Here is a 26,796-nt window from a genome sequence, read left to right on the forward strand (position 1 = left end):
GTTGCGACCCCAAGCCACCAAAGCTTCCTGCTTAGCGAGGGTCGGGGAGGGACATCTGTAGTATACTGTATTCATGATTATCCTTGTTTTGCAAAGAGACTATTTTTATGACTCGAATCAGTGACCTTTCGGTCACAAAGGAGATCTCTTCCGTTGCACTTCTTGTAAAGTAGTTTAAAATATCGCTTGTAGTAAAGATATGAAGCCAAGCTAATGCCAGTTACCCTGTTGGGTGACTTTAGTTGAGAAAATGTAACTAGCAAGTGATGTGCACATTGATGATTAAGATTTTTAATATTTGCTCCAGTTCGGTTTGCTGCACTTTTTTGTAATGCGAATATGTGGTCGATATTCTTCATACAGCTAATAATTCGAGCTTGCAGTTGCTTACATGCGATACATATGTTTGTCGATATTTTGTCTAATAAACTTGGCTGCAGTTTTTGAGAAGTGCAGTTAATCGTATTAGAGAAGTAGAGTTAGGACCGTTGATGAACATTCTCGTCTGACTGCGGAGTTGTTTTGATGACCCTCTGTTTATCGGATTCATCGGTAAGATGGTGTAAGTAGTAGAGGTAGTTCTGCAGCAGTACTATTATTTAGTAAGTAGTACTAGGCTTGCTTTGCAGCTTTTGTTTACATTCATATAACTGGATACATGTCGAAGCTTGAAGTTGAAGATACTGCTGCCTGCTGCTGTTCGTTGATCGTGAATCAACATCTGAAGTAGCAGAAGCAAGCAACTCCTGGGAATTGAGCGTGACAAGCTCCGTGCAAAGCACCTTCCCAGTTTCTGCATTGACTGTTGCAGTTTCCGCATTGACTGTTGCAGTTTCCGGTGTTTGCGCAAAACCCTGACCATGTTTCGCTACGCCCTTGGCAGATTCTTGCTTCCACCATTGCCACCTCTGCATCTCACAAGTCACAAACAAAATCATACATAGAATTTGAGTACGAATCATACATTATAGACCAAACAATGTAGATTAGATCAGCTTGAACATGTCTTTGAAGTCCATCTTCAACATGATAAACATCAACAGAGGATTTCACAACGAATTCGGCTGCATCTGGTCGAATTCAAATCTTGTTTGTCATTGTTTTGGCGATGTTCGTATATTTCGACTGCATTGATTTTCTGCAACTTAAGCCAGTCCAAACATTGTATAGTTACGACTGCAAATGTGGAGAGTGCCAGCAGGACTATGCGTGGATTATCTGAATTTTTTTTCTTCTGATAGTCGATCACTTGATAGTTATCAATCTTGTCATGATGTATATCGTTTATTAGAATGATATGCTCTTAGGTTCATCAATCATGTTGTCCACCACTTATATTGTAACATGTGGATTAGTAATAGCAGTGGGTAATTATGTGATATGTTATGATGTGTGGATAAATTACTATGTGATGGCCGCACTAAAAATTGGGAGTTGGATTCTCACCCCTCTTTTCCCTTCCCCTCCTCTCTTAGTTTCCTTTTCTGCTTTCTCTCTCTACAAAGAAGGTCAAACAAGATGATGATGTGACTTAATCTTGAGCGTTCAATATGAAAGGAGGGTAAATAGGAGGGGAGAGAATCCATATCCAAAAAAAAAAATTGTAGGGATCATCATGAGAGGGAAAAGGTTGAACAAAAGATTAATATATTTGTTTTTTGGGTATGGTTTCAATCCTATATATCATTCAATATTACAAGTGTTTTAGCCGTTACATTTAATTTCTATAACTATTTTAAATCTTGTATTTTTAATCTCAATCATATCCCTGCCCTCTCCTATGAAAGGGTCCCAGTAGAGGGCCTAAATGTTAAAATGCACACTAATTTACTGGTGAATATCAAGCAACTCGATGGACACCCTTCTTAGAGGATAGAAGCATCTCTCCGAAACAGGTTATTTGTTGGGTCTTAAAGCCATCGAGACTTCTTGATCGAGCCATTGCAAGAGGATTCATCGAAGCCGTTGCAACGGGGTGTGTCTTTTCAATTAATTTAGGTGCTTTTGGTGAAAGTTCATGTGGCAAAATATGTAATCACGAAAAGTTTCAGAAAAAAGATAGAAAACCATGCATCTTGTTAGGGATGCATGCTTGTTGATGTGTGTCCCGTGGCTTTTGATCAAAAGCTCACAACTTCAACCGAGTTCTCATGAACCAGTTCGCTTGCCTCTTTATTGTTGTGTTTAGAAAGAATATGGTTGAAGATTATCTAATTGAGGATGCACATATAAAAATATGTGTAAGGAAAATATAAAAGGGAAAGTATTTTAGAGATTTGATTTAATTAGAAAAATTATTTTGAGTTAGATTTAATTAGGGATTTTATATTGTTATTTTGAATAGTTATGAGTTATATAACACATTCAATTGTAAAGTTTTTCTCAAGTAATAAGTTAATTTTGAATAGTGTGCTCCACCATCTATCTTTAATCTCTTTTCGCATGATTTAAATGAATTTAATGTATATAAAAACAAACAAAAGTGACCATTCAGTACTACGTGTGATGATATTTGTCTTCATTTAAAAGTGAGAAATGCTGTTTTCTCGACACAAAAAAAATTCTCGTCAAAGAGTCCCTTTCATCCTAAATTTTTGATAACGAGAATTATTTCTATGCATGCATCTCATCATCGGAGGGAAATTAATAGCAATTATTAGACTACATTACATTACATTATCGGAAGGGAAGAATCACATAATTATTTGTTTAACAAAGAAAAATTTGACTTAAAATTTATTTAAAACATCAATAAACGTCACGTCGGAGCTATTGCTATCACTTACTAGGAGTATGATTTTTTCCCCTTCTATTTTTATCCCCTTTCCTCCCCTTCTCCCCTTCTCTCATACTTTGATTTTTGTCTTATTGTCTTATTGGATTAGGATCATGTGTCCTCTGCGGGGTCCAGTCACGGTTGGCTCACGACTCTATTGGAGTGAGAGATTTTAGGTCTAATATTCAAATGTAAATGAGAGATTTTAGGTTCGATTTTTGCTATAGGCGAATTTGAGTTACATTATTACTAGATAATTTTGAGGCTAAGCTCATCTTCTCCCGTTAGTGTTGATAATATTATTTGTTAAAAAAAAATTAAAGAAATTATAAACTCAGGACTATGATATTCCGAGCTCTACCTATAAAATGGGCGACAAATCGGTCTCTCGAAAATTCAAGACGCAAGATTCTCTCATACTTTCCCTTCCCCGCTAATATTTCCCAGAAGATTTTCCATTTTCTCTGTCCGTAATTCCTTGCCTAAATTATCTCTCAAGCTACCCAAACCCTCTATAAATACACCCTCTTCATGCTCTTCCCTCTCATATCGCCACAGCGGTCTTCTTCGTCGAGCGTTCACACAAAACGCACAACCACCGTCGCCATCGCCTAGATCATTTCATTTTTTTCTCTCCAAAACATGGATACATACAAAGCGGCGTTCGATTACGTGGCGGCCGAGAAAGCCATTGCCATGCGTAAGTACCGCCGTCACCAGAAGTTCAAATCTGTTCTGACGGCGTGCGCCGCCGTCTCTCCTCTCATCTTCGCCCTCTCCCGTTCTCTTCCGTCCGCCTCCCAACTCTCCGACATTTCACGCCAAGTTCACGCCGTCTTTGACAACCAGTTTTACGTTTTCTCGCTCATCATGGCGCTCCTCGCCGCCATTTACGCTATGGCCTGCCAACACGACGAAGAATCCGCCCGATCACCGGATGTATACGAGGAGTTCGCCGTCAACAGAGTGTATTGCCGGAGCGTCGTCGTCAATGGCGGAGATAACGGCGGTGTGTGTTCAGAAACAGAGAAGACGCCGTCTTTTCCAGAAACAGAGTCGAAGGCAGATGAGGAGTCTAAAAATGCAGTGGTGCCATTGCCGTCGGTTGAACGCCGCGAAACGGTTACAGAAACGGAAAGTCGTTACGTCCCTCCGGTTCCTGCAATTACTATAGAGAGTGCTGACGCTGCATTGGTGGAGAAGGAGAAGCGGTACATGAGAACACAGTCGGAGAGGTTTAAGAAGAAGAGAAGTAGTACTAAAAGAGTTATACGGCGATCGGAGACGGATATTTACCGGAAAACTAAGAGCTTCGGCGGGGAAGAGGCGGCGAGACGGTTGGGGTCCGTGGAGGTGTTGGACGACGAGGAGTTCAACCGGAAAATACAGGAATTTATTGTGAAAAACAAGATGAAGCAGAAGAAAGAGTATGAGAATGAAAGGGTGGAGAGGGAGAGGGAGAGGCGGAGGAAGGAGAAGGAAGACGAAGAGCGGCAGAGGACGGAGGAGTTTAACTGGAAAATAAAGAAGTTCATTGAAGATAAGAAGCAGATTCAGAAAGAAGAGAAGAAGCAAGAGGAAGAAGATGAAAGGAGGAGGAGAAGAACAGAGGGCGGTTACGTTCGCATGGCTTCTTTTACCTCTGCAGTAATTCATTGAGGCTACTTTTACATTAGCAGTAATTAGTATTTTAATGTGTTACAAGTATTAGCTTTCAAGAGTTCTTAGTACACGGATGCACATTACTATCACTGTCTTTAATCTTAATATTACAATTAAATAAAAGAATAGTGTCATGCTTACTATCTATTTGTAAATAAAATTGAAATCAAGTTGGGCGTTTTGATATAAATATATACTCGATGTTTAATTTTGTGAAATTTCGCCAATTTTGTTATGTTCCACCTTTTCAGTTAATCTTTTGTATTCATGCTCTTTTTGTTAAAGAACTGATACTTCAGTTGAATGCTGATAGACCAAATATTCTGAATGCCACTAAACTAAATGATTATATGCGTTTTCCATGAATATGATGATGAATTACGAAATGAAATGAATGGAAAGGTGAAATCGTGGTTGTGTCAAATTAGGGTGTATGTACTGTTGTTGTCAACTAGCTTAAGGAGGAAGAAATGAGAGATTTTTCAATGTGTCGGGAATATTGTTGGATATACTAAGTGTGGGTTGGAAACTTGAAAAAAAAAATTCAACCAATTGTATTATGGCATTTGGTGTGCCAGACCGTATTTCCGATATACTAAAAATTTCTTGAAGGGAATGGGAAATTGAAAAGTGCAAAATAATGGTTCCAAAATTCCAATTCCTTTTTGTCAATGATGATGTTGATACGTATTTGCGTTTTGTTTACATGGCAAAGAATTGATAAAACTCTTCTATATATTCACTTAATAACATTTGTACTCTCATGTGCCTTATAATATACAACATTTTTACAAACCTAGTTTTGAGACGTGACAGAAAAATGGTTTCGCAGCAAAACAATTGGAATCCCAAGCTCTTTGCTATATAATCGTCACATGGATCAGCCAAAAATGACACAAAGATGTGTTGAGAATATGTTGATTTGTTTTTAATTTTCTCTCTCTTCTTAAGAAGGAAATCAATTGGTCATTTCATCATGGTAGTCCATTATTTCAGAAGTCGAGAAGACTCACAGAGAATAGGGTAATGCTAGGAAGACTAAATTTTGCAAACTAAATGGCATGGAAGTTGATGATTGGATTATTACTAAGTGTTACTTATTTCTTATTGGTGACACATCTTGTAGTTTATAAAGTCTTCCTCGCATTACCCCAGAGAATATGTTGAATTGTTTTTTTTTTTTTTTTTTAGAACACACGCTATTATCTACATAAAAAGCGAGAGGGATGGATTTAGCCTCATAATGAGCTGGCAATAATGTGGTTTAAATTCGCATTTGGTGAAAATCGAAGAATACTACTAGACGGTAGTACTAAGTAACGACAATATGATGAATGGTTGATTGTTAGGAACATGCTACTTGATAGTATTATTATTATTAAATTATTTTTCTGTTTAAATATATTTTTACGAAAGAGTTAAGGCAACTCGAGCAAAATTTGGCTTAGTTTGTGGCGAATAATTTATTTTGAGGAAAAAAAAGTTTTAAATAAAAATAAAGAGGAAAGAATAAAGCTGGGAAGTGGGCACTTGGAAATCCCTATGGATTGATGACAGTTGTGCCTGTTGTGTTGTGTTGGTATTTGCTTGATGAGGTGGTGAGGAGGGAGGTTTTGTCATTTTTTTCCCGCATGCTTGGAATGTAAGATTAATACGTTTTGCTTCACCAAAACTAAGGGATTAGTCAACTCTTCTGCATGCTTTGTGCCATCTTCTTCTCCCTTCATATGGAGAGATTTTTTTGTGTGCCTGAAATACGAGTATATACGTTACATGTTATTCTATAAATTAAACTATGAATGAGAGTAATTCCCTCATGTCTTCCATTTAGGTCTCTCATGGTTATGTTTACACTAATTGTTTGTATATCTCTTGCAAAGTTACACACACTTTTGCGATTATAATTTTTGAGTTCATTGCGTTTACCAAACCAGCTATTTCAATTTTTAACTGTTATGTGTATTTATGACATAGCATGAAGCTAAAGCATTACAAGCGTAACTCTTTGAAGAATCAGAAGTCTAGAATCCACCAGTTATGAGAGAAATCTCAAAAAGATTGTTTGATTATTGATTGAAAGATGATTACAATACAAAGTGCCCAATGACTTAAATAACCTGTTTACAACACCTTGGAACAACTAAAATTTCTTAGGAATTTAAACGAAAGGAAAATGACATAATTTATTACACAAGCTCAGCCAAAATCCATCATACATCACATCAAATCAAAGCTTGGACGCTAAATCTGCAAATTCTCATTGTGTCTCTTTGTCTTCCATCAGTCCATTTACTCTTCAATCCAGTCGGCCCTTTGTTCTACATTAGTTATTAATACATATGGAATTGGAACAGTTTGAGTTTCCCTTTGAAATTTATAATGACAAATGCTTAAACATCAAGAATCAAATCAACAAGAGACGGCTAGTTAGTTAAGTTCCATTTCCTTACTTCCCTTCTATATTTCTAAAATCTCTAATTATTTCCTTCTCCCATATATTTGTCACATCAACATGGCCCCATTTTAATTTCATAGGAGGAAGATGGGAGACAACTGTACACAATGGTCAATTGCCATATGAAAACGGCGACGGAACCTCAGTGACTGAGCTGTGTGGAATGAAGAGAAGCAAATAACAAAACCCCAGGACAACGATATTATTGATCCAACAAATTAAACACAGAGACAACTGCATTATAAAATCAAATATTTTATCCAAGTTTATACAGCCAAACATTATCCGTTTCAGATCAATAATGTTGGTTTTATTTAACGTTTTGTTGCTGTCTTCAAATAATGAATTCACAGACATGTAAATCGTGTTTTGAAGATGATCTGGGTGGTCCAATATGTTACACAGGTGTCCTGTATCCCAATCATGTAGTATAGAAAAAAATACTTTAATTCCGTGAGTATTTTTCTTGTCGAAGTTAAATTCATAGGGTTAGTGCCATTTGTACGGATGGAGGCCACACAAAATAATTGAAGGAGATGTTTTACTAAACATTTGAAATGTATAACACCACGAGTGTAGGTGGTGCTGGATGGTGGACTTGCTAGCTACTGCCCAGCGAATAAATAAAAACAACTTAAAAAGTCTTGAAAAAGAAAGGAAAATTGTTGTTACGTGCCTTATAATAAACGAGAAAAGCTGCTTATTGCTTTTGGATTTTGGCTTTTGTTGTTCCAGAAGACAAATATCAAGTGGATAAGAGGAAACTGCTTCATTGTAAAGAAGCCTCCCCTCAATGATTAAGTCCTAACAAATACGAGTTGTACTAATCCTTCCACAACTCCACACAAAAACTCTATTTATTTTGTGCAACCACCACTAAATAACAAACTCCTCCTTCTCCTCCCTTTTATTTTTTTATGCTTCAATATGTCTCCTAAACCACTCAAAATAAATGGGGGGAGAAAAATAAAAGCAAGTATGTGAGAAAAAAGAATTTGGTTAATGGAAATTAAAAGTTCATTTATAGAATAAAATTCATATTCTCTGTATAAATAAACATGTCCTACTTTTTTTTTTCCAGTTTATTATTAGGCTTAAATATCAAAATGGTCTTTTTGCTTTAACCTTTTAATCAATTTAATCCTCATGTTTTAAATTTTTCCTATTTAGTCCTTGTATTTTACATCGTTAGCCAATGTAATCCATTCCGTTATCTTAGTGTTTAAAAATTCATTTTAAAAAATTAAAAACTCTAATTACATAAAGAAATAAACTCCAATTAAAAAAATGATAAGATTTTTGTCAAAAATTAAAAAGTTCAGATATGAAACAATCTAAAAATCTTCATAACCATGAGGGGTATGGGAGAAGGGAGATGGCACGGATGGGGAAAGGGTGATCTACGCGTTGTCATCTTGGGAACCGTTGGGTGAAGATTTACTAATTTACGTATTCCGGTTACACTGAAAAATCTCTCTCTCGAGAGTGTGGGTGATTGCAAGGATAATTCACGTTAATTGGGTGTTGCCTTGGGTGTGCTCGATGGTGGCGATGCTTTCTTTTACTTTTGAGTTCTTTTGTTTTTCTTATCTTTTATTTTTATTTGTTAACCAATTCGAAACATATTTATAAAACATTTAACTGGATGAAAAGTATTTGACTAATTTAAGTGAAACACGAGGACTAAATCGGCTGAATTGAAAACACAAGGACCAAATCAACTAAAGAGGTGTATGGACCATTTCAACATTTAAGCCTCCTTAGTATTTATCAAACAATTAATCCTCTCAAATTCTTGGTGAAGTAGCCGGTTTATACACATTATTCTGTCTCATATATTTCAGTCAAAACAGGGGATAAAAGTTGGTGATAAAAGAGAATTTAGGGTTTTAAGTAGAAGGCCACACATTAGATTGCATTAAGTTGGAGAGGCATATGTGGCTAAGTCAACATCATGAACAAGAATGCGTCCTAGAGATATAATGATCTGTAACATTGACACTTGAAAATTCTTAGTATAAAGATTTGGCATTTGGTTTTGAGAACATGGATTATATATATATATATATATACACACACATACACACACACACACATGTACATGAATTGTTTTATTAGGTTGTACCTTGTTGAATGAGAAATTAGTTAAATCACTTTCAATGTCATTGTCTGAATTTTGAATAACTTATTTAGAGCTAAAAATGACAGGAAAAGTACAACAATAAAGAGTCAATTTAGATGTTTAATTGGTCGCATTGGCAGAAAACAATTATGCCAATACACTATAATGCGATTTTGATCCTCACCGATTCTTCTCCCCTCCAACAATTAACTATTTTGACCTACTAATTTTATCGTTTGAAGAAAAAAAAAAAAAAGTAGATGTTGAATTGATGGAGAGCTTCTCAGAGTAGGGAGTTTTTTTATTTTTTTTTATTTTCTTATTTTTATTTTTTTTGTGTCCAATACCAAATGGGTTGAGCTTTTTCTCCATGAATTAAGTTGAATTGAAAAATATATATGGATATTGAAATGATGCCTTCATCTTGAATATTCTGATACATTAAAGCTGATTTAATATGTTCCTAATGGTAATTTTAAATGCAGTGTTGAGCTAACTACCCAACATTCAACAAGCAGAAAGTCTGGACCTTGAGATTTTAATCGACATGGAATCAGTTAGGCATCTTATTGCTGATATCTGGCTGATATCTGGGGGTATAATTCTAAGCGATACAGGTCACGGTTACCGGACAGCCACTTTTTAATTTTGAGAAGAGCCCCCATTTTTCAATACTGGAGTCTGCGTCAATCACCTTCCACCTGGATAAGGTTTTACATCAATTAAGAGTTTTGTAAATAATCATCTTAATTTGTCAATATAATTATGAATTTTGGCATTCCACGTTGATTAATTACTGAATTCTAGCTTGAAACCCTAGCCTCAAATTCAATGATCGATATCAAAAAAGAAGGGAAAAAAAGTGAGATATGCGACCTGTAAGTAGTGGTGAGGCGGTGGAGAAAGACCAGCATCATGGCCTTGGCCATGTTCATCCCCAGGCATGTCCTCCCTCCCATCCCAAAAGCTAAGAAGCTGTATGGTACTTTTGACTCATCCTGCATGCATGCATGTGGTTTATCACAAAGTCGAATTCAGTGAGTTGCAACTTTTAATCATGTACACATGTTTTAACTTAATTTTAACAAGAAATTAATTGAATGAGGTGAATTATATCCATGCATACGTACGTCAAACCTTGACGGATTGAACTTGTTGGGATCAGTGTACACCGTAGGATCAAGGTGTACTGATTTAGCATCAACATTCACATTCCACCCTCTCTTTATCTTAAATCCTAATGCACCCCCAGAAACACAAATCAATCAACAAGTTACATACACAGACAGACAGAGGGAAAATAAATAAAACAAACATATTTTGTTCAAAGCTCAAACCTTCCATCTCGCAGTCCTCGAGAGCTAGTCTTGGAAACCATGGCACGACAGAAGCCAACCTTAGGGATTCTTTTACCACCTAATTGACACACCGAACTCATTTGTTCAATCAATTAATAAACGAAGTATGTCAAGAAACATGTTGTTTTTAATAGTTGCGAGTCTTCAAGAACAAGCATATGACCATCTGATCAATTGGCATTAGTCTCCACTCTAAAGAGGTCCACATGTGTATGTAGACGATAATTATTGATAAAAGAACAAAATTAAAAAAATTAAAAAAAAATCTTAGAGAAAGTTGTTTCTAGGTTTGTTAAATAACACAAATGCCAAAAGTGAAGTGAGTATTGTTGATTAATAGCACCTTAGAAGCATACGGCATGTCGTTAATGCTCTCCAATGTTAGAAATGACTTTGAAGAAGTTTTTCTCGCCAAGTCAAGTTGTTCTTTCTGTTTCAATCAACAAAAAAAAAAGTAGCATATTATTCACTAATACAACTATAAACAAAATTAATAAGAGAAAGTGAAGCCTTAACTCTGACTTACCATAAGAGTGTGAAGCACTTCTGGGTTCTCGTCTAAGAATTTGACCATCCATGTCATTGCACTGGCTGTTGTATCCTGACCTGCAATGATCATGGTTAATATATTGTCTTTTATCTCTTCATCTGTTAGCTGCCGGGCAGTAGTGCCTGTTTCACCACATGCTTTTTCATCCTCTGTCAAAAGCCGCTGTAAAAGATCTTCACACTTAACTTCTAACCCTTTTCTCCTTTCACTAATTGCATCCCCAATTATTCCCATGATTTTCTTTCTAGCCTGAATCATACAGTTTGAGCCTGGTTAGGTTTTGAAATTTAGGCCTAGAAGCCCATAAAGATCAATACAAAGCCCAATTATGAGATATTTTGGGCCTTTTTTATATTTATTTTTTGAGTACTGAAGAGCAGTATTGGAGCAAATATTTCATGTGTAATTTGCATACATAGAAAATTTAAACTCAAAACATGAGAGATTGAAGTAATTTGCATAAAAATTAAAAGACCCTAATTTCAATAAAGAGAACTAAAAATGTTGTACAAACCTAGGAACCCGAATATGAGGTAAAGAGTACGCAAGAAATTTTTTAAAATATAACTTAAAGCCAAAGAAATGTTGATAAAATGAGGAGGGGAAGTGAAGACTGCACTTCTATAAGAGGGATGAAGAGAAAAATAAGGCTGACTTGGAATGGAAAATAGTTAGATTGAGAAAACACTTGAAAAGGGTATTAGACTGATATGCAGCAATAACATCTACAATACTAGCCAGGAAAAAAAAGCAGGATGGGCAAGGGACCATTCTGGCCCCTTAGAGCATCTCCAAAAGAGATGTTAAATTGTCTAAATCAGCAATAACGGTAATAAAAGACAACATTAATGTTTTCCAACCGAAAAGCCAAATTTGATGTGGCATGACATGAATTGACATCTCTCTCCATTGCTGCCAAATTTGATAGCACCTTCAAAAAAAATTTAATTAATTATTAAAATTTTTTTATTAATTTTTTTCTTAGTTTAAAGCATTATCATTTTGTTTCTTTTCATTTCCAATGCAAAGAAAGTACATGAATTATTATTTTATGTTTAAAATTTGACATATCGGTTGGAGAGCAAAAGTTTAAAAGATGTCAAAGTGCCATGTAAGCCTTCAAATTTAAATTTTAGGTTTAGAATTTGACATCTCCTTTAGAGATGGTCTTAGTGGCTCCGCCAAGGGAGGAAGGATTCGAACGCGTAGTTGAATATAGTATTTTACCTGAAGTCCTTTGTAAAACCTAGTCCTCGGTAACCTTAAGGGGAATGATAACATCGCTTCACAAACATGAGCCACCTCCTTTTGCAACACCTCTAGTTCGTATCCGCTTTCCACGCTGATCAACATCTTGCACATAGCTTTGCAGGTTATCTGCTCCAAAATGAAACTTACATCAAATACCATATCAAATAGTAATCACAAAAACTAGCAAACCATGATCTGTTTTGAAATGCTTTCTGAATGTATAAATTAAAGCACTTTAATATAACCCAAAACGCTTGTGACAATAATAGAAAACGTTAAGTATTAATGAGTGATTTTTCAAGAAACAATTAATTTTTTATTATAAAATTTCACAAGCTTTAAAGAAAGGCCCTTGTGAATGTAAATTATTTCCTTGAAAGTATTCATTCAGTCTTCATTATGCCAAGCAGGACAATTTAAGCTTTGTGTGCCCGTGACACAGTTATAGACTTCTAGTAAAGGTTTGGAAATTTGATACAGAAATGGAAAATCGCAAGTTCTGAAGAAATTGCATTATTTGTATGTTACCTTGAGTGCTTCATCTTGTATGACCACACAGCTTCTATGCTCCCACCCTCTCAGAGCATCAACAATGAGTTCATCAAACTGTTTGATAAAAACTGATAAAGAATTGGTAGAAAACAAGTTGCTTAGCTGCCCACGAATTAGTTTGTGGTGTTGGTGGGAAGCACATAGGAGGCTTTGATTTCCCACTAGCGCAGCAATACTTTTCATGTACCTCTTGCTGAATCTCCCCAAGTCATTGTTTAAGACTGCCCTTGCTGACTCCGTGCTTGAAACGAAAACATGCGTCTCTCCGAATATGTTAGTCCTAAAGCAATTTCCATGCCTGCACTTACAGAAATTACGGTGTTGAAGAATACAAGAATCTCACGTTGAAAATTGATAAAATTGAATATAACTTAATTATATTGAGCGGTTTCACTTATAATTACATTTATACTAAAACTTTTTGTGATGAACCACATACAGTACAAGTGGCGAGTTACAAATTAGAGAACAACATAATTAGTGTGGACCGTTGGCCTGTTCATTAACAGAAGAAATTATAGAGTAAAGGGTAGATCATGCACTCAAAGAGAGAGATATTATTACCGGAGACGGCGAAGACGGACAAACTCGTAAAGCCCCTTACCACTGTTCAGGGAAGCCATGAACTTCAGGGTTTCTCCAATGAATGGTAATCCTCGGCTGCCTGGAGGAATATCAGCCGTTGATATGTCGTGATTTGAGCAGTTCATTGACTTGATAATTTGATAAAGCAGACATGACAAGGCACCTAATACTACTACCACGGCGTAACAACCAAAGAATAATAAGCTTCTTGTGGTAAACGGGAAGACATGTTTATTCTTCTGCTACCTTGTTGTTCTGCAGATTTTGAGTAACTTGGTAGGTAGAATGATCTGAAAATTTTATGAAGAACTGAACTCTTGAATTATAAGCGAGAGACATCAACGTACGAGGAAAATTGGATTTTAATGAGTACTTACATGCACTGAGTTTCAACATATATTTGAGTCACAGATAGATTTAATTCGACCGACTTTAGTGACTCAATTTAAGTTGTTGAATAAAACATGTGTTAACGTTGAGTGGTTGCTGGTGTGAAATAAAAAATGGAGGAAAATTGGGTTGGTGTTTTGGCCGACATGGTTTGATGCGATTTTGAAATAAGGTCCCAAGGTATAACGACAACCAGACAATTCACTTAATCGATTTGGCCGCTCAAATTTGTGCGCTATCTTTTGTAATTATTGATTTGTCGAAAGGTTTTGGCATGAACGCCATTGAGGGTTGATATTCCAGACATTGAAATTGCACCCAAGATGCCTATCCTTTGGCACTCAAACGCCATCAAGGTGCTGCCATCGAAGGCTCCAAGTGGTAGAGATTCCGTTCACATGGTTATCAAATGTATCGTGTTACTAAACGCCTCTTTATTAATTATTGACCACATGAATACAACTAATTAGAAGCAATAATAGATCCCACATATATTTTAGATTGTTCACATGAAGCAATCATGGTTATCAAATTTTATTTTATTTTATTTTTTTTAAAGAAAATTCAGGTTTTTTTTTAAAAAGAAATTAAAAAAAAAATTTTTTTTACCACGTGGCATATATGTGACAGCCACATCAGCACTTAACAGATCAATGGATGGAAAATGTAACGAAGGTATTATTTTGAAATAAAATAGTATTTAAGATATGAAAGTAAAATGTGAAGATGTGGTAAGGAATTGAAATAAACCCTAAACCTGAGGTATAAAAGTGTAATTTACCCATAAATAAAACAATAAACTCAATTATTGCCCCATATAATAACATGCAACATGCTCAACACGGCTCCGGGTCTGCTGTCCCGAAATTGGTGTCTCATTCCTTATTTGTTTGATACTATCACTTAATTGTCGGCTAACTTTTAATAAGTTAAAAAATAATAATAATAAAAAGTAAATTAAAACCAGGCGTAGAGTCCCCTCAGTTCTTGCAAAACACAAAACAATTGACCCCAAATCATAATGAAAGATCAAATTCCAAATTTCCATCCCAATTTTCCCTGGAAACAAACTGAAAATTCTCTTTCCAGGAAGTCGAAGAAGCCGAAAGGAAAAGCATCGCCGCTTCGTCGGCGGTGCGTGAGGTGGTGTCTCTGCTCGATTTCAACACCCGGGTCTTTCATCACAGAGCTTCGAGCCACCATTTCCATGGCCGGTGACAAAATCTATCGCATATGGATTCTTCTTGTCCATCAATGGCGAACCCGACTGTAAGCAGATGACGTCCTCAATTTTTTTTCTTCGAACCCCGGTGCGCCCACATCCCGCCCCAGATCCGTCAATCTCCATCCCAAAAGCCAACATAGTAAGGGAGGGGGTGGGAGTGGGCATGGGCGGGGACTGGAAACTGTGGAGTTGTCTCTGCTATTTTTATTTTTATTATTTATTTTTTTAATTTAGTAAAAGTTAACATGGTTAAATTATAGTTAAATGGTAGTACACGTGTCAAACACATAAAGAATGAGACGTGAAGGAGACACTATTTTGGGGAGAGCACACCCAGAGCCGCTCAACAGTCAACACACCCACAAGAAAATGTTAATGCTGAAACTAAAGAGTGTAGACAAATTAAGATTTTAAAGGATTTAAAAAAAAAGAATTTTAATAAAAAATTTGCTGTACTATTCATTTTAACGAAAAATTACATTTTGCATTAAAAATTTTACCCTTTATTTTGTCCTTATCGTTAAAACTCAAAGTTTTCAAGTCATTTTCATTAGTTTTCCTTTTTAAAAATGATAGATTTGATAGGATTTAAGAGGATTAAAGACTTCTACAAAATTCATATGGATTTTAAAGAATTTGAATGGATTATGGTGGAAGGATTTGAAATCCTAGGAAGTGAGGTTGTATTCTTTTTAGTCTTGGTTATACATACTTTTTGCTCTCAAATCCCACAAAATCCACAACTTATTGAAATCCCCAAAATCATAATTTTTTTTAATACACTTAGATTTGGATAGATTTTAAAATCCTTTAAAATCTTTTAATTGACTACACATAGATTTGAATAGATTCTAAAATTTTTTTAATTGACCACACCTAGATTTGAATGGATTTTAAAATCTTTTAAGTAACTACATTAGAATTTTAAAGTCTTTTAAAATCTTCTCAAATCTGAATTTGACTACACCCCCTAAATGAATGGAAACAGAAATAAAAATGTAAACCACGCAGGTGCGAACATTATTAATCCATGCATGCATGTATCCCAGCTGGAAGCATATACACGTTTGAATCACGTGCTACACGTTAATCTAATTAAACCCTCTGCAATTTATCTTTTTTTTTTAATAAACGATATTATCTACATTAAAAACAAAGAAATGATGTAATTTATCTGCTAATTACTTAATTATTTAAAGAATTTAAATGTGTTTGTCTTCCACATTTATCTCAAAATATCAAATATTAAATGGGTTTGTCTTCCACATTTATCTCAAAATATCAAATATTGCCACCTTATGTTAATCGATTATGTTTTTTTTTTGTCGGAAATATGTGATATTCAATTAGAGTTATAAGGTAACAATAATTTGACCCTAATATTGAAACAACAAAATTATTTAGACATGTAAACTTTACGCACTTACTAAAATACATATTAATGGAGATGAATACGTACAAACACTAAAATACATTATTTAGACACGTAAACTTTACGCACTTACTAAAATACATTTTAATGGAGATGAATACATGCAAACACTAAAATACGTACAAACACTAAAATACATTATTTAGACACGTAAACTTTACGCACTTACTAAAATACATTATATGTCGGTCCTCATCATATTAAAGAATATGTTAGTAAATATATTAGTTTACGAGTCATCAACTCACAACAACAAAATTATATGCAAAATCCAGCTTAATTGGTAGGGAATGAAAAAGTTGAAGTTTCATCATAAAACTAATCGGCAATATGAAGAGCAACCCAACATCAAATAAACAGACTCATATTCCATTGACGTGGTTATCAAATGTATCGTGTTACCAAAAGCCTCTTCAATAATTGACGACATGAATACAACTAATTAGAAGCAATAATAGATGCCCACATATAGATTCTTTACATGAATAATAAAAAAAGGTTAATATTCAAAACTCTGTGTTTATTCCTCTCTGGTGCAAAAGCAAACCAACAACATAACTAAGAAAGTACAGGGAAGACCATAATTAAGAGTTAATTTGGGATTATGGTGTTTTTAAATAAACAGTTTATTATTTAAAACAATCTAGGGCATCAAATGTGTTTGATAAAACAAAAAGAGTTTTAAAAAAAAAAAAAAAAACTGATGCCAATGACAATAAAAAACATAGAAAAACAGAACCAAGATCTACTATCATTCATAGAATAGGTTTTCTAAAAACTAGGAAACAAAATAAAATAACAAACTAGCAAGTAAAAAGCTTCTTATTTAAAATCAAATTCGGATTTCTACAAAATAAAATAATAAACTAGCAAGTAAAAGGCTTCTTATTTAAAGTCAAATTCGGATTTCTCTTTTAGAAGCTTAAGTCATCCCCTATAAATCCTCAAAAGAAATCTACCTCAAAATATGTCATCATGACTTCTAAAATGCCCACAACGTCCAAAAACGTCAATATGGAAAACTGCGCACTGGGCCTTTTTTCTTCGCCATGATTAAACTGGTTGCTATAAAAAAATTTGGAATTTTGATACAACCACCTTGAAAGACTCACGAACATCCACAAATTGAAATCACTTCAAATTCATCCATTTGATTACTTTATGCTAAAAAGAAGTTGAATGTCTTACATTAAAAATATAATTCAAAATACCAAATCTTACCAAAATAACCAATAAATTAATCCTAATATTAGAATAGGGTATAATATTGACTCATCAATCACCACGCCTCCCGTCTACCTTCTTCTCCTCATTCTGCAAAACTCTCTTCCCCTCTTCTTGCTAGAAAAAAATCTGGAATTTTGATACAATCACCTTGAAAGACTCACGAACATCCACCAATTGAAATCACTTCAAATTCATCCATTTGATTACTTTATGCTAAAAAGCAGTTGAATGTCCTACATTAAAAATATAATTCAAAATATCAAATCTTACCAAAATAACCAATAAATTAATCCTAATATTAAAATAGGGTATAATATTGACTCATCAACAACCACACCTCCCGTCTACCTTCTTCTCCTCATTCTGCAAAACTCTCTTCCCCTCTTCTCCTTCCAAAGGCGTACCGCCTCCAGCCTTCTCTTCGAAGCCATCGATATCCAATTATAATTTGGGATTCTGCAATTGAAATTTGGGATTTCTGCAATTGGAAGTTGGGATTTGGGAAATTGAAAGGCAATTTGCGATCTGCAAATCAAACGAAAAAAAAAAAACACAGAAAATGTGGGAAATTGAAGTCTGAATCGTTAGAGATTATAAAAAATAATAAAAAAAAAAATCTCTAATATTTTTTTTTAGTACAACTCGCTTAACTTCGGAGTTTTATGTGAGTTGGTATGATCGCATCCCTTTAATCTTTAATATTATAAAGCCAACACGTCTACTGCACCAAAAAGAATTGGACCAAAAGGCCCCTTGAACAAAAATAAAAGAAAACTAACCGAATTTGATACATGAAAACATGCAAGGGCAATTTTGTAAAAAAAAAAATCTAAAATTCGTTTTATTAATTAGAAGAAAAAAAAGGAAAAAAAGAAGAAGGAGATGACCTGTTGGACTAAGGAGAGATTAAATCTCACCAAAAAGAGTAATGATATTCATACCATGTTTTTGTACCATATTTTCATATCACCTTAGGTGGCATTTAATGTGGACAGCCACATCATTTGAATTAATCAAATTTTTAAATTTAGTTCATTATTTAATAAACTAATAATTAATAAAAACTAGTTAATTAAATGATGATTGGGGTATACGAGAAGTTTTTCTCCTTCATTTCCTTGGGTTTTGCAAATTTTCCAAATGATGTAACTGTCCACATCATATATCATCTAAGGTGGTATAGAAATATGGTATGAATAATATTACTCCACCGAAAAAATGGGCCAACGCAACTAACCCAACTCCTTCTCCATTATAGGAGAGAGATTATTATCCCATATAAATGTATATAAATAAGAAAATACAATAATAAAATGAAGAATGATTTTGTAAAATTCGTTTTATTGGAAAAAAAAATGAAGGAAAAAGAACAAAAAAAAAGTGACGTGCTGAATCCTTCAAATAAAAAATTGAAAAATTGAAAAACTGCACCTACATTCAGCTAAAAACAATTTCTATTAAACTGAACTGCCAATATCTCATTTTACTGGGAAAAAAAATGAAAAAAAAAATATAAAAAAGAGACATGATGAATCCCTCAAATAAAAAATAGAACGTGGAAATTGAAAAATTGCATCCACGTTGAGCAAAAAGCAGTTTGATAAACTGAATTCCAATATATCCTTCCAGAAATCTCATTTCAATTCAGAAATTTGAAAAGATAAACGTGCACAGAGTCTCATTCTTACGAAATTCCCAATTTCTTCTCAACTAGGTTAGCTACATATTATTTGATTACACAAATATATTTTTTATAGCAAATTATTTCTTCGTTTATTGCAGAAATCAAGGAGAAGAGAACTAGGGCAAGGCGGATGATGAAACAGAGAGATAAATCGACAAAGAGTCTTCCTCGGTATAACTTCTCAACTCTCAATCTTATTCTTTTACTCTGAACTCTCAATCTCAATAATTTCCTCCTGTTAATCTTAATATTTTTAGTTTGTATCGCTTTTAGATTAATTCAAAAGGTTGTTTATGTTCCCCTATGCATTAGTTTATTTTAATTAATTTAGTAGAAATTTTCATTTTTATGTTCATTCTGCCAATGAGTTTATATTAATTAATTTAATAAAATTTTCATTTTTTATTTCTAGGTAATTGAATGAGTTTCTGAAACAGAGTCCTATTCATTTGGTCTGCATTCTCCTCATTTCCTTTTGGTTTAATAGGCTTTGGTGCAATCATTCTGTTTGTATTTACAATAGGTTGCCTTTCTATTAACTTCTTTTTTATATACTAATTTATTAGTTAAATAATGGTTACTCATTTTGCAGAATTTAAGGGGTGGGTGGATTTTCAGCTTCCTGTTCTAGGTGGGGGATTTTAGTTTCACTGTCCATTTTAATATGATGGTTTCCATTTTATATTGATTACTTATGTAATGCAAGGTGGATGTAATCATTAATTTTGAGTGGCGAAGATATGGCTATCAAGTTTTTAAGGTACACTAATATGTATATTTTGTTATTTACGGTTTAATTTTATTAAGGTATTGTATCGGATACAAAACGACACTAATTCCATTTTCAATGTATATATATTAAATCAAATTTTATTTTAAATGTAACTGATGCTTGCAGGGATTAATAGTTCTTAGTCCCACCTTGCTTCAACTGAAGTGATCCGCATTGCTATAGCATACTTTGGTTGCCCTTTGTTTCAAATTGCTACCACTCAGAAACTGGAATTGTCACAAGTTTGGTTTACCAATGCTTGGAATAGAGATGGTTTCAGGGAAGAAAAGATGGAGTAATACTTTGCACAGGCAGCTTCAAGGGAGAGGAGAAACATGCCTTGGCTAGCATGTATGTGGATGTTGGTTTCTCCACAACCAATGAGTCTTCACAAGAAATGAAGAAATGTTGTGTATAAAGATATTTTGTATCTATCTAATTTAGGATCACTGACTTTTTTGAATTTTTGTACTTAATATGATGGGTAATCATCTTCTTTTTTGTTTTTGTAATTTGTCTTATGACGAAAAAAGTAAATAGAAAGTTAAACTATCCACTTATATAAGTACATTTAAAATTAATATGTAACACAAACCATTACTTTACGCAAGTAAAAGCAAAAACATGACAAATTTTTAGGACTTGCATCATAAAGAAAAAGTTTATCACTTGCGTAATACATTAAACATGTCTTTTCAAAATGCAATGAAGAATAACTAATGCAAGATAACTTTAGGGGCCATAGTAAAAAAAATCCTCTCGCAAGCACGATATGATTATATTTGTCGTGATTAAAATTTGATTTTTCTCCTTCTTAGCTTGTTGTGACTTATATTATCTGACAGGGACAGAGGGGGCGCTCGGCAGAGAGAGAGAGTAGGGAGAGAGATGTGTTTGTAGAGGATGTATTATTCCCTTACGCAGTGCCTTTATTTATAGTAATAAGGGAGAGAAGAATCATTCTCCTCCAAGGAATACAAGTCATAATAGGGAAGAATAACTAGAATCAAATCTAATCTAAGATTTACACAATTACACTTAAATACAAAATTTATAACATAGCTAACATTTTTATTATGTTATTTAAATTTATTGTTGACACGGTTTTTCTTTAGTTTTGAGGAATGCGAGAAATAATTTTAAAATATTATTAATTTTATTATTCGATATGTTTGTATATGTTGGTGACTAGTTGGACTTCAAGTTTGCAATTTTAATGTGATCTTTTTTTAAGACTGAGGGTTAGTTTTCTCTTTGTGCCGTTTATTTACTTAGTATGACGATAATTTAAATGGCGTATTCATATGTGACTTTTTTTGCTATCATGTGGACATAAAGTTCCTTTTTTTTTTTGTGGCATTTTTGATACGGGAGATTGATCATGAACATCATGTTTATCTTCATTTCGTTTATGTGCTTTTCTCTTTTTAGGTTGAGAGGTTTGCAGCATCTTAATTTAAATCTAACGGTGCAAAAGTTCGTACAAATTTTTAGTCAAAAAAATTAATATAAAAGAATGTCTCTTGACAAGTACAAACATTGTACATCGCGCTTAGCACATTGTAACTATAATAATGTCTTTATGTGTGAACAAAGGTAAAAAGAAAAAATAACTCTACACACCACGCGTAGCGATCCCATGATGTAAAAAAGGCCTTTTGCACCCGCATGAGCGAGTGCAGAAATACTAGTAAATTATTATTATCTCATTCAACACAATATCATTTCTAGTCATTTAACATAGTCGCAGTAGTTTTATAAAAAAAAGTTTACCAAACCATCATACACTGTTTTTTATTTTAATAAAAGCACTTTCATAAGAAAAGCTTATTAAACACTCAACAAATTTATTTTGCAGTAGTTTATTCTCACAAAAGAGTAGAAGCAAGTTTTTAAAAAAGTATAGCAATACCAAACTAGCCTTTAATTTGTGGAAAAAAAAAAAGATGGGGAAGATAAGAAAATTCAGTCATTTCTAATGACTGAAACAACCAAATTGATGTTCTTGGTTCTAGATTTTGACAAGTGATCGGCGACGAGCTCAGCGTACCGACGAAATAGATCATCCATGATATCTTTTCCAAAGTGAGATTCAATCATCGACTCAACCACAGCTCTTACAGTCTTGGCCACTCGCTGCCCACTAGCTACGGCAGATATTTCTGCACCACCATCCCAATCAATTTCAAAGGCTTCAAGGCGGTCCATTGTAAATGATCCTTCTTTTTCTAACTCAAATTTCAATTGCTCTTCACTTGGGGCATAGTACGGAGCGTTGAATGAATCAACCTTTTCCTCTTCAATGAGACCCTATAACATTGCATATACCATATGTTAGTAGGCAACAAATTATAAGCTAGTGTTTGTACACGCTAAAATATATATGCTTAGGAAAAATAAGAAAATTATTTGGACACATAAAACTAATACATTTACTTAAGTTGTTTAGGGATAAAATCCTTGCAACTCATGTTTCTTAAACAAAAATCCATATAATTTTAAACATCTAAATAAAATCCAAATTTCAAATAAGCTTACCATGTAGACAAATAAATGACATATTATCACAAATATTTCCAATTTATGGCACAACACACACTAATCATTGATGACACAATGAACCCTGCATGGAAATTCGTATTATATATTAACAATATAGATGTATATGCCCAGTAGTAATATATATTCTGACAAAAAAAAATTAAAAAATTGTAAATTAATTTACCTATATTTTGCAGATTCATTAGTTTAATATTTAGTCAAATAACATTCTTATATTTTGTAAGTAAATGTATTACTACATATATTAGGCATTTTTATTGGTGTTAGAGATATGTGTACGTTTACATAATAAATATATATGTATATATATTTACATGTAGGTACATTAGTTCTGTTATTACTTAGCAGGTACACTGATATTCTTAACAGAAAGTAATACACATAATTTGTTTTATATAATCATGTTTTAGGCAACTCATAAAAGACATAGAGACGTTGTCTTTTAATTTTTTTAAATAAGATTTTTATTTTTTAACCAATAGGTGCATTAAGTCTGAAATTTATTGTGGAGATAAAAACATCCAAGTTTATTCCTACATCAATAGAATTCAAATGCCAATAATACACGTTACAAGCAATAAAACCTCTTTCCATTTTATTCCTACATCAACATACAAAGTGCAATACTGCTATAGTTGAGGGTACTTGTGGGAACCTAAAAGATATGACACACGAGCTTAATTAGGTAAAATGGTTGGGTGAATTCTAGTCATTGAGTTGTAGTCAAGAAAATAAACTTCATTGGGTTTTAATTAGAAAATTTTGAATTTCATGGACTAAAGTTATATATTTAGCATTGCTAATGAAAATTAATAGAGAAAAAACGGATTCTTCATAAGTTAGTCTATAAACTCCGTTCATAATAAAAACACACACTTGAATATCATTTTAAAGAAGAAAAAAAAAATGTAAACTCAATTGTTATTACCTAATCAACTATAACTGCGCCCAGCTTAAATAGTTGATAGGCCATTTCTTCGAAGGTTTGATTCTTGGAATTATTGTTTCTCAATAACAGTAAATTTGTAGTAAAAAAGTTGAATTACTAAGAAAAAATTTCTTAGTAGATGAAGAGAACTAACAGAAACTTAAAACTAAATATTGCATATTTATCTATGTATTTACCTCTGAAACCATGCTCATTAATGCATGAGCTAGGAGTTCCCATTGGTAGCAACTCTCTTGAGTTGATGGGTCAGAGGACGACCTGCCCATGAGTGACAACACCATTCGTCCTCCACCTACTATTTCTTCAGCCCTGGACTTGAGAAATAGCAAAAAGTCCTTGTGAAATTGAAGCGAATATGCTTCCAAAACGCATTGAGGGCTGGTCTTAGAAATGTAAATCTTTCCTTTGTTCAATGCTTTGCCAGCTGCCTGGCAATCCAGCCCAGGAGGGACCTGAGAGAGCCAATGAAGACTAGAAGAAGAGTGCACGAAATGCAAACTCTTGGCTGGAAACAATCTGCCGTAAAACGAGCCTGGCACGGCGGAGATAAAGAAAGACCCGAATCCATCACCTTTTTCTTCCTTCAGTTGGTTATAGAATGCCGGGAGTGACATAAAAATGGTGTTGAAGTCGTTGCTAAAGAGGTCGTTTACAAACACTCTAAACTCTGTGGATGATGATGAGCAACTTGTGGCATGTATGGCATCAATTATTATGGAGATGAGTAGTAAGGTGTTTGGTCCAGGTGAGCAACCCAAATCAGCTATTCCCATGCTCCCAATTGGTGCTATATTTGAGCACAACATTTTTTGTACAGCTTCATCAATGATTGGCTTTACGACGGATAATATTTTTCTCTACAAAAAAAATAAATAATTAGATTAATCAATCGAGATCCATGTAAAAAAAAAAAAAAAAAAAAAACAATATTAGTTGATTTTGGCTAGTTCTGCTCGGCTAATGTCCTTTGTTATCATTGGGTGATGTTGTTGTTGGAAGTAAAAAATAATGTGTACCTGAACTGTAGAGTTTTGAGCATAACTAGTCTCGCCATTGCCTTGGTTCATGTGAAGTATTTGCAGCACCTCCATCTCTCTCTCTCTCTCGCAGCAGTCCAGAGAGCGCTGTATGCCTATAGTTTGTTACTTATGAAACCTTGAAGTGATGTTGATGGTGGATATATAGACTCCATTTCGGGGAATATTGTTGCTCACCAAAGTCGTCGTGATGGTTGGTGAGGCTCAGAACCTTATTTATCTTAACAATTAGTTAAGATCGTAGAGGGAAGCTTGAAGGGAAAGAAAATGAATTTCTATATTTCACATACCAGTTTTACAATACAATCTTATCTAAAATACAAGAATATAAAGGAAATGAATATGTTCTATATTTTACATAACCAATTTTACAATACAATCTTGTCTAAAATACAAGAAGAGAAAGAAAATGAATATCTTCTATATTTCACACAATCAATTTTACAATACAAGCGTATCTAAAATACGAGGAAAAACTATTTATAGTCCACAATTCAAGTACATTGGCATAAGACTGAAGCTATTGCTTATGTGGCATAGCTGACATGGCATACTCATAATTTATCACTATTAGATAAATTTAAATTTTGAAATTTGTGTAGCTAATGGATAGACAAAAATTTAAATTAAACTCATCCAATGATGATAAATGTGGTAGCGAGCATTAACATCACTTAAGGGTAATGAGTAAAAATACACCACATCTTGGGCTATGCAGCAGAGAGATTTTCAATGTGACCGGAATAGAGGAACATACAGTGTATGTTATTATATAAATGTAAAGATATTTAAAAAAAAAAATCTCTCAATTTATATATCTCCTATCATGTCATATTAATTCCAACCATATTGAAAAATTTATCTCTGCAACACTGCAGCACACAAGTAATAATTAATACTACGTACTACATGTGGAACCACATGGATGCATTCTAACCTAACGTTAATAAAACCTAAGGCCAACAGCCAGACAAAACTCTACCTTATCTCTTTCAATCCCCAAAATAGTGAAAGTATTTACCTATATAATAGAATCAGCTGATCGTAAATAGAATTAAGGATCTGTTATTAGAAATTAAGAATGCAGAGCCGGTTGTGAGGTTTCTGAAACTCAGGAAAAAAAAAATTAAATGGTGATCTTTTTAGACAAAATATTCCTTCTTTTTTTTTCTAAATAAACAAAGATAATAATTATAAAAATCTTGAATGTCTTCTTTGATATTTGTATTAATGCTTAGTATTATAATAAAATCGGCATCGTTGTTTCTAAAAATATCTCAACAATTAACACAGAGAATCAGCAATTTAATTAACTAATAATTATAAAAATCTCGAATATCTTCTTTGATATTTGTATTAAATATTAATGCTAATATTATAATAAAATAGCTATCGTTATTTCTTAACAAAAATCTCAACAATCACCACAGAGAATCGGCAATTTAATTAACTAATAAACAGAACAATAAGCTTGGAATATTGGATTTAATTTTTTTTTTCCCTTCAACGCGAAACTTCCAATCTCAATTGTAAAGACCATAATCTCTGTACTTATACAATACATGATACAGTTACAAAACGGACTGATTAATACAATTACTGGATAAATAAAACACTAAACTCATTTATTGTCCCATATGATATGCAACATGCTTAACAGTTACAAGAAAATGTAAATGCTGAATATTAAATGAGTGGAAACAGGAATCCATAAAAATAAACGACCTATAAAAATTAATAATGCAACAATAATTTTTTTTTTTTTTTTGAGAAAGAATAATAAAATTATTTGGACACGTAAAATTTGCATACTAAAGGATGTATTCAATTGAGATTTTTAGGGATTTTAATTCTTTTAATGAATCTAGGGGTATTCAATGAGGATTTTAAGTGATTATTTGAAATTGAATCAGGATTTTAAGATAGTTTATTAAAATCTTTAGAAATCTGGGTGTATTCAATTAGAATTTTAAAGAAGTTTATAACATTTCAAGTGTATTCAATTATAATTTAATTTTAAAGAATTTCAAAAAGTTGAGGAATTAGAGGGAATTGGAGAGATTTTGTAATGTATTTTAAGTATTCACAAATCTCACTCCTTCCCATGAGATTTAAAGGGAATTAAATTAAAATTTTACATGAAATCTCTACAAATCAATTAAACTCCATAAAAATCTCTCCAATTCCCAATTGAATACACCCCAATT

At 33.5% G+C, this 26,796-nt stretch overlaps 2 protein-coding genes across 3 annotated transcripts; both read right to left on the minus strand.

The window, feature by feature from the left end:
• Positions 1–9,390: 9,390 nt before the first annotated feature.
• LOC103955370 (abscisic acid 8'-hydroxylase 1) lies at positions 9,391–14,003 on the minus strand. 2 transcript variants are annotated; one of them, XM_009367246.2, is made up of 10 exons: positions 13,689–14,003; positions 13,291–13,601; positions 12,703–13,024; positions 12,151–12,300; positions 10,900–11,172; positions 10,717–10,803; positions 10,353–10,431; positions 10,146–10,252; positions 9,892–10,013; positions 9,391–9,716 (listed from the first exon to the last, which is right to left on the minus strand). In XM_009367246.2, the coding sequence occupies exons 2-10, from the start codon at positions 13,434–13,436 to the stop codon at positions 9,620–9,622; spliced, it is 1,383 nt and encodes a 460-aa protein (XP_009365521.2). In that variant the 5' UTR covers positions 13,437–13,601; positions 13,689–14,003; the 3' UTR covers positions 9,391–9,619. The 2 variants fall into 2 exon arrangements, with proteins under 2 accessions (XP_009365521.2, XP_048444221.1); XM_048588264.1 differs by having other exon boundaries at positions 13,291–14,003.
• A 7,775-nt stretch (positions 14,004–21,778) lies between these two features.
• LOC103955369 (probable jasmonic acid carboxyl methyltransferase 2) lies at positions 21,779–24,903 on the minus strand. The gene is made up of 3 exons (XM_009367244.3): positions 24,569–24,903; positions 23,729–24,409; positions 21,779–22,351 (listed from the first exon to the last, which is right to left on the minus strand). The coding sequence occupies exons 1-3, from the start codon at positions 24,641–24,643 to the stop codon at positions 22,007–22,009; spliced, it is 1,101 nt and encodes a 366-aa protein (XP_009365519.2). The 5' UTR covers positions 24,644–24,903; the 3' UTR covers positions 21,779–22,006.
• Between the last annotated feature and the right edge of the window lie 1,893 nt (positions 24,904–26,796).

Source organism: the organism of the source record quoted next, unplaced genomic scaffold (assembly GCF_019419815.1).
Source record: "Pyrus x bretschneideri cultivar Hongxiangsu unplaced genomic scaffold, Pyrus_bretschneideri_v1 Contig28, whole genome shotgun sequence".
NCBI classification, from domain to species: domain Eukaryota; kingdom Viridiplantae; phylum Streptophyta; class Magnoliopsida; order Rosales; family Rosaceae; genus Pyrus; species Pyrus x bretschneideri.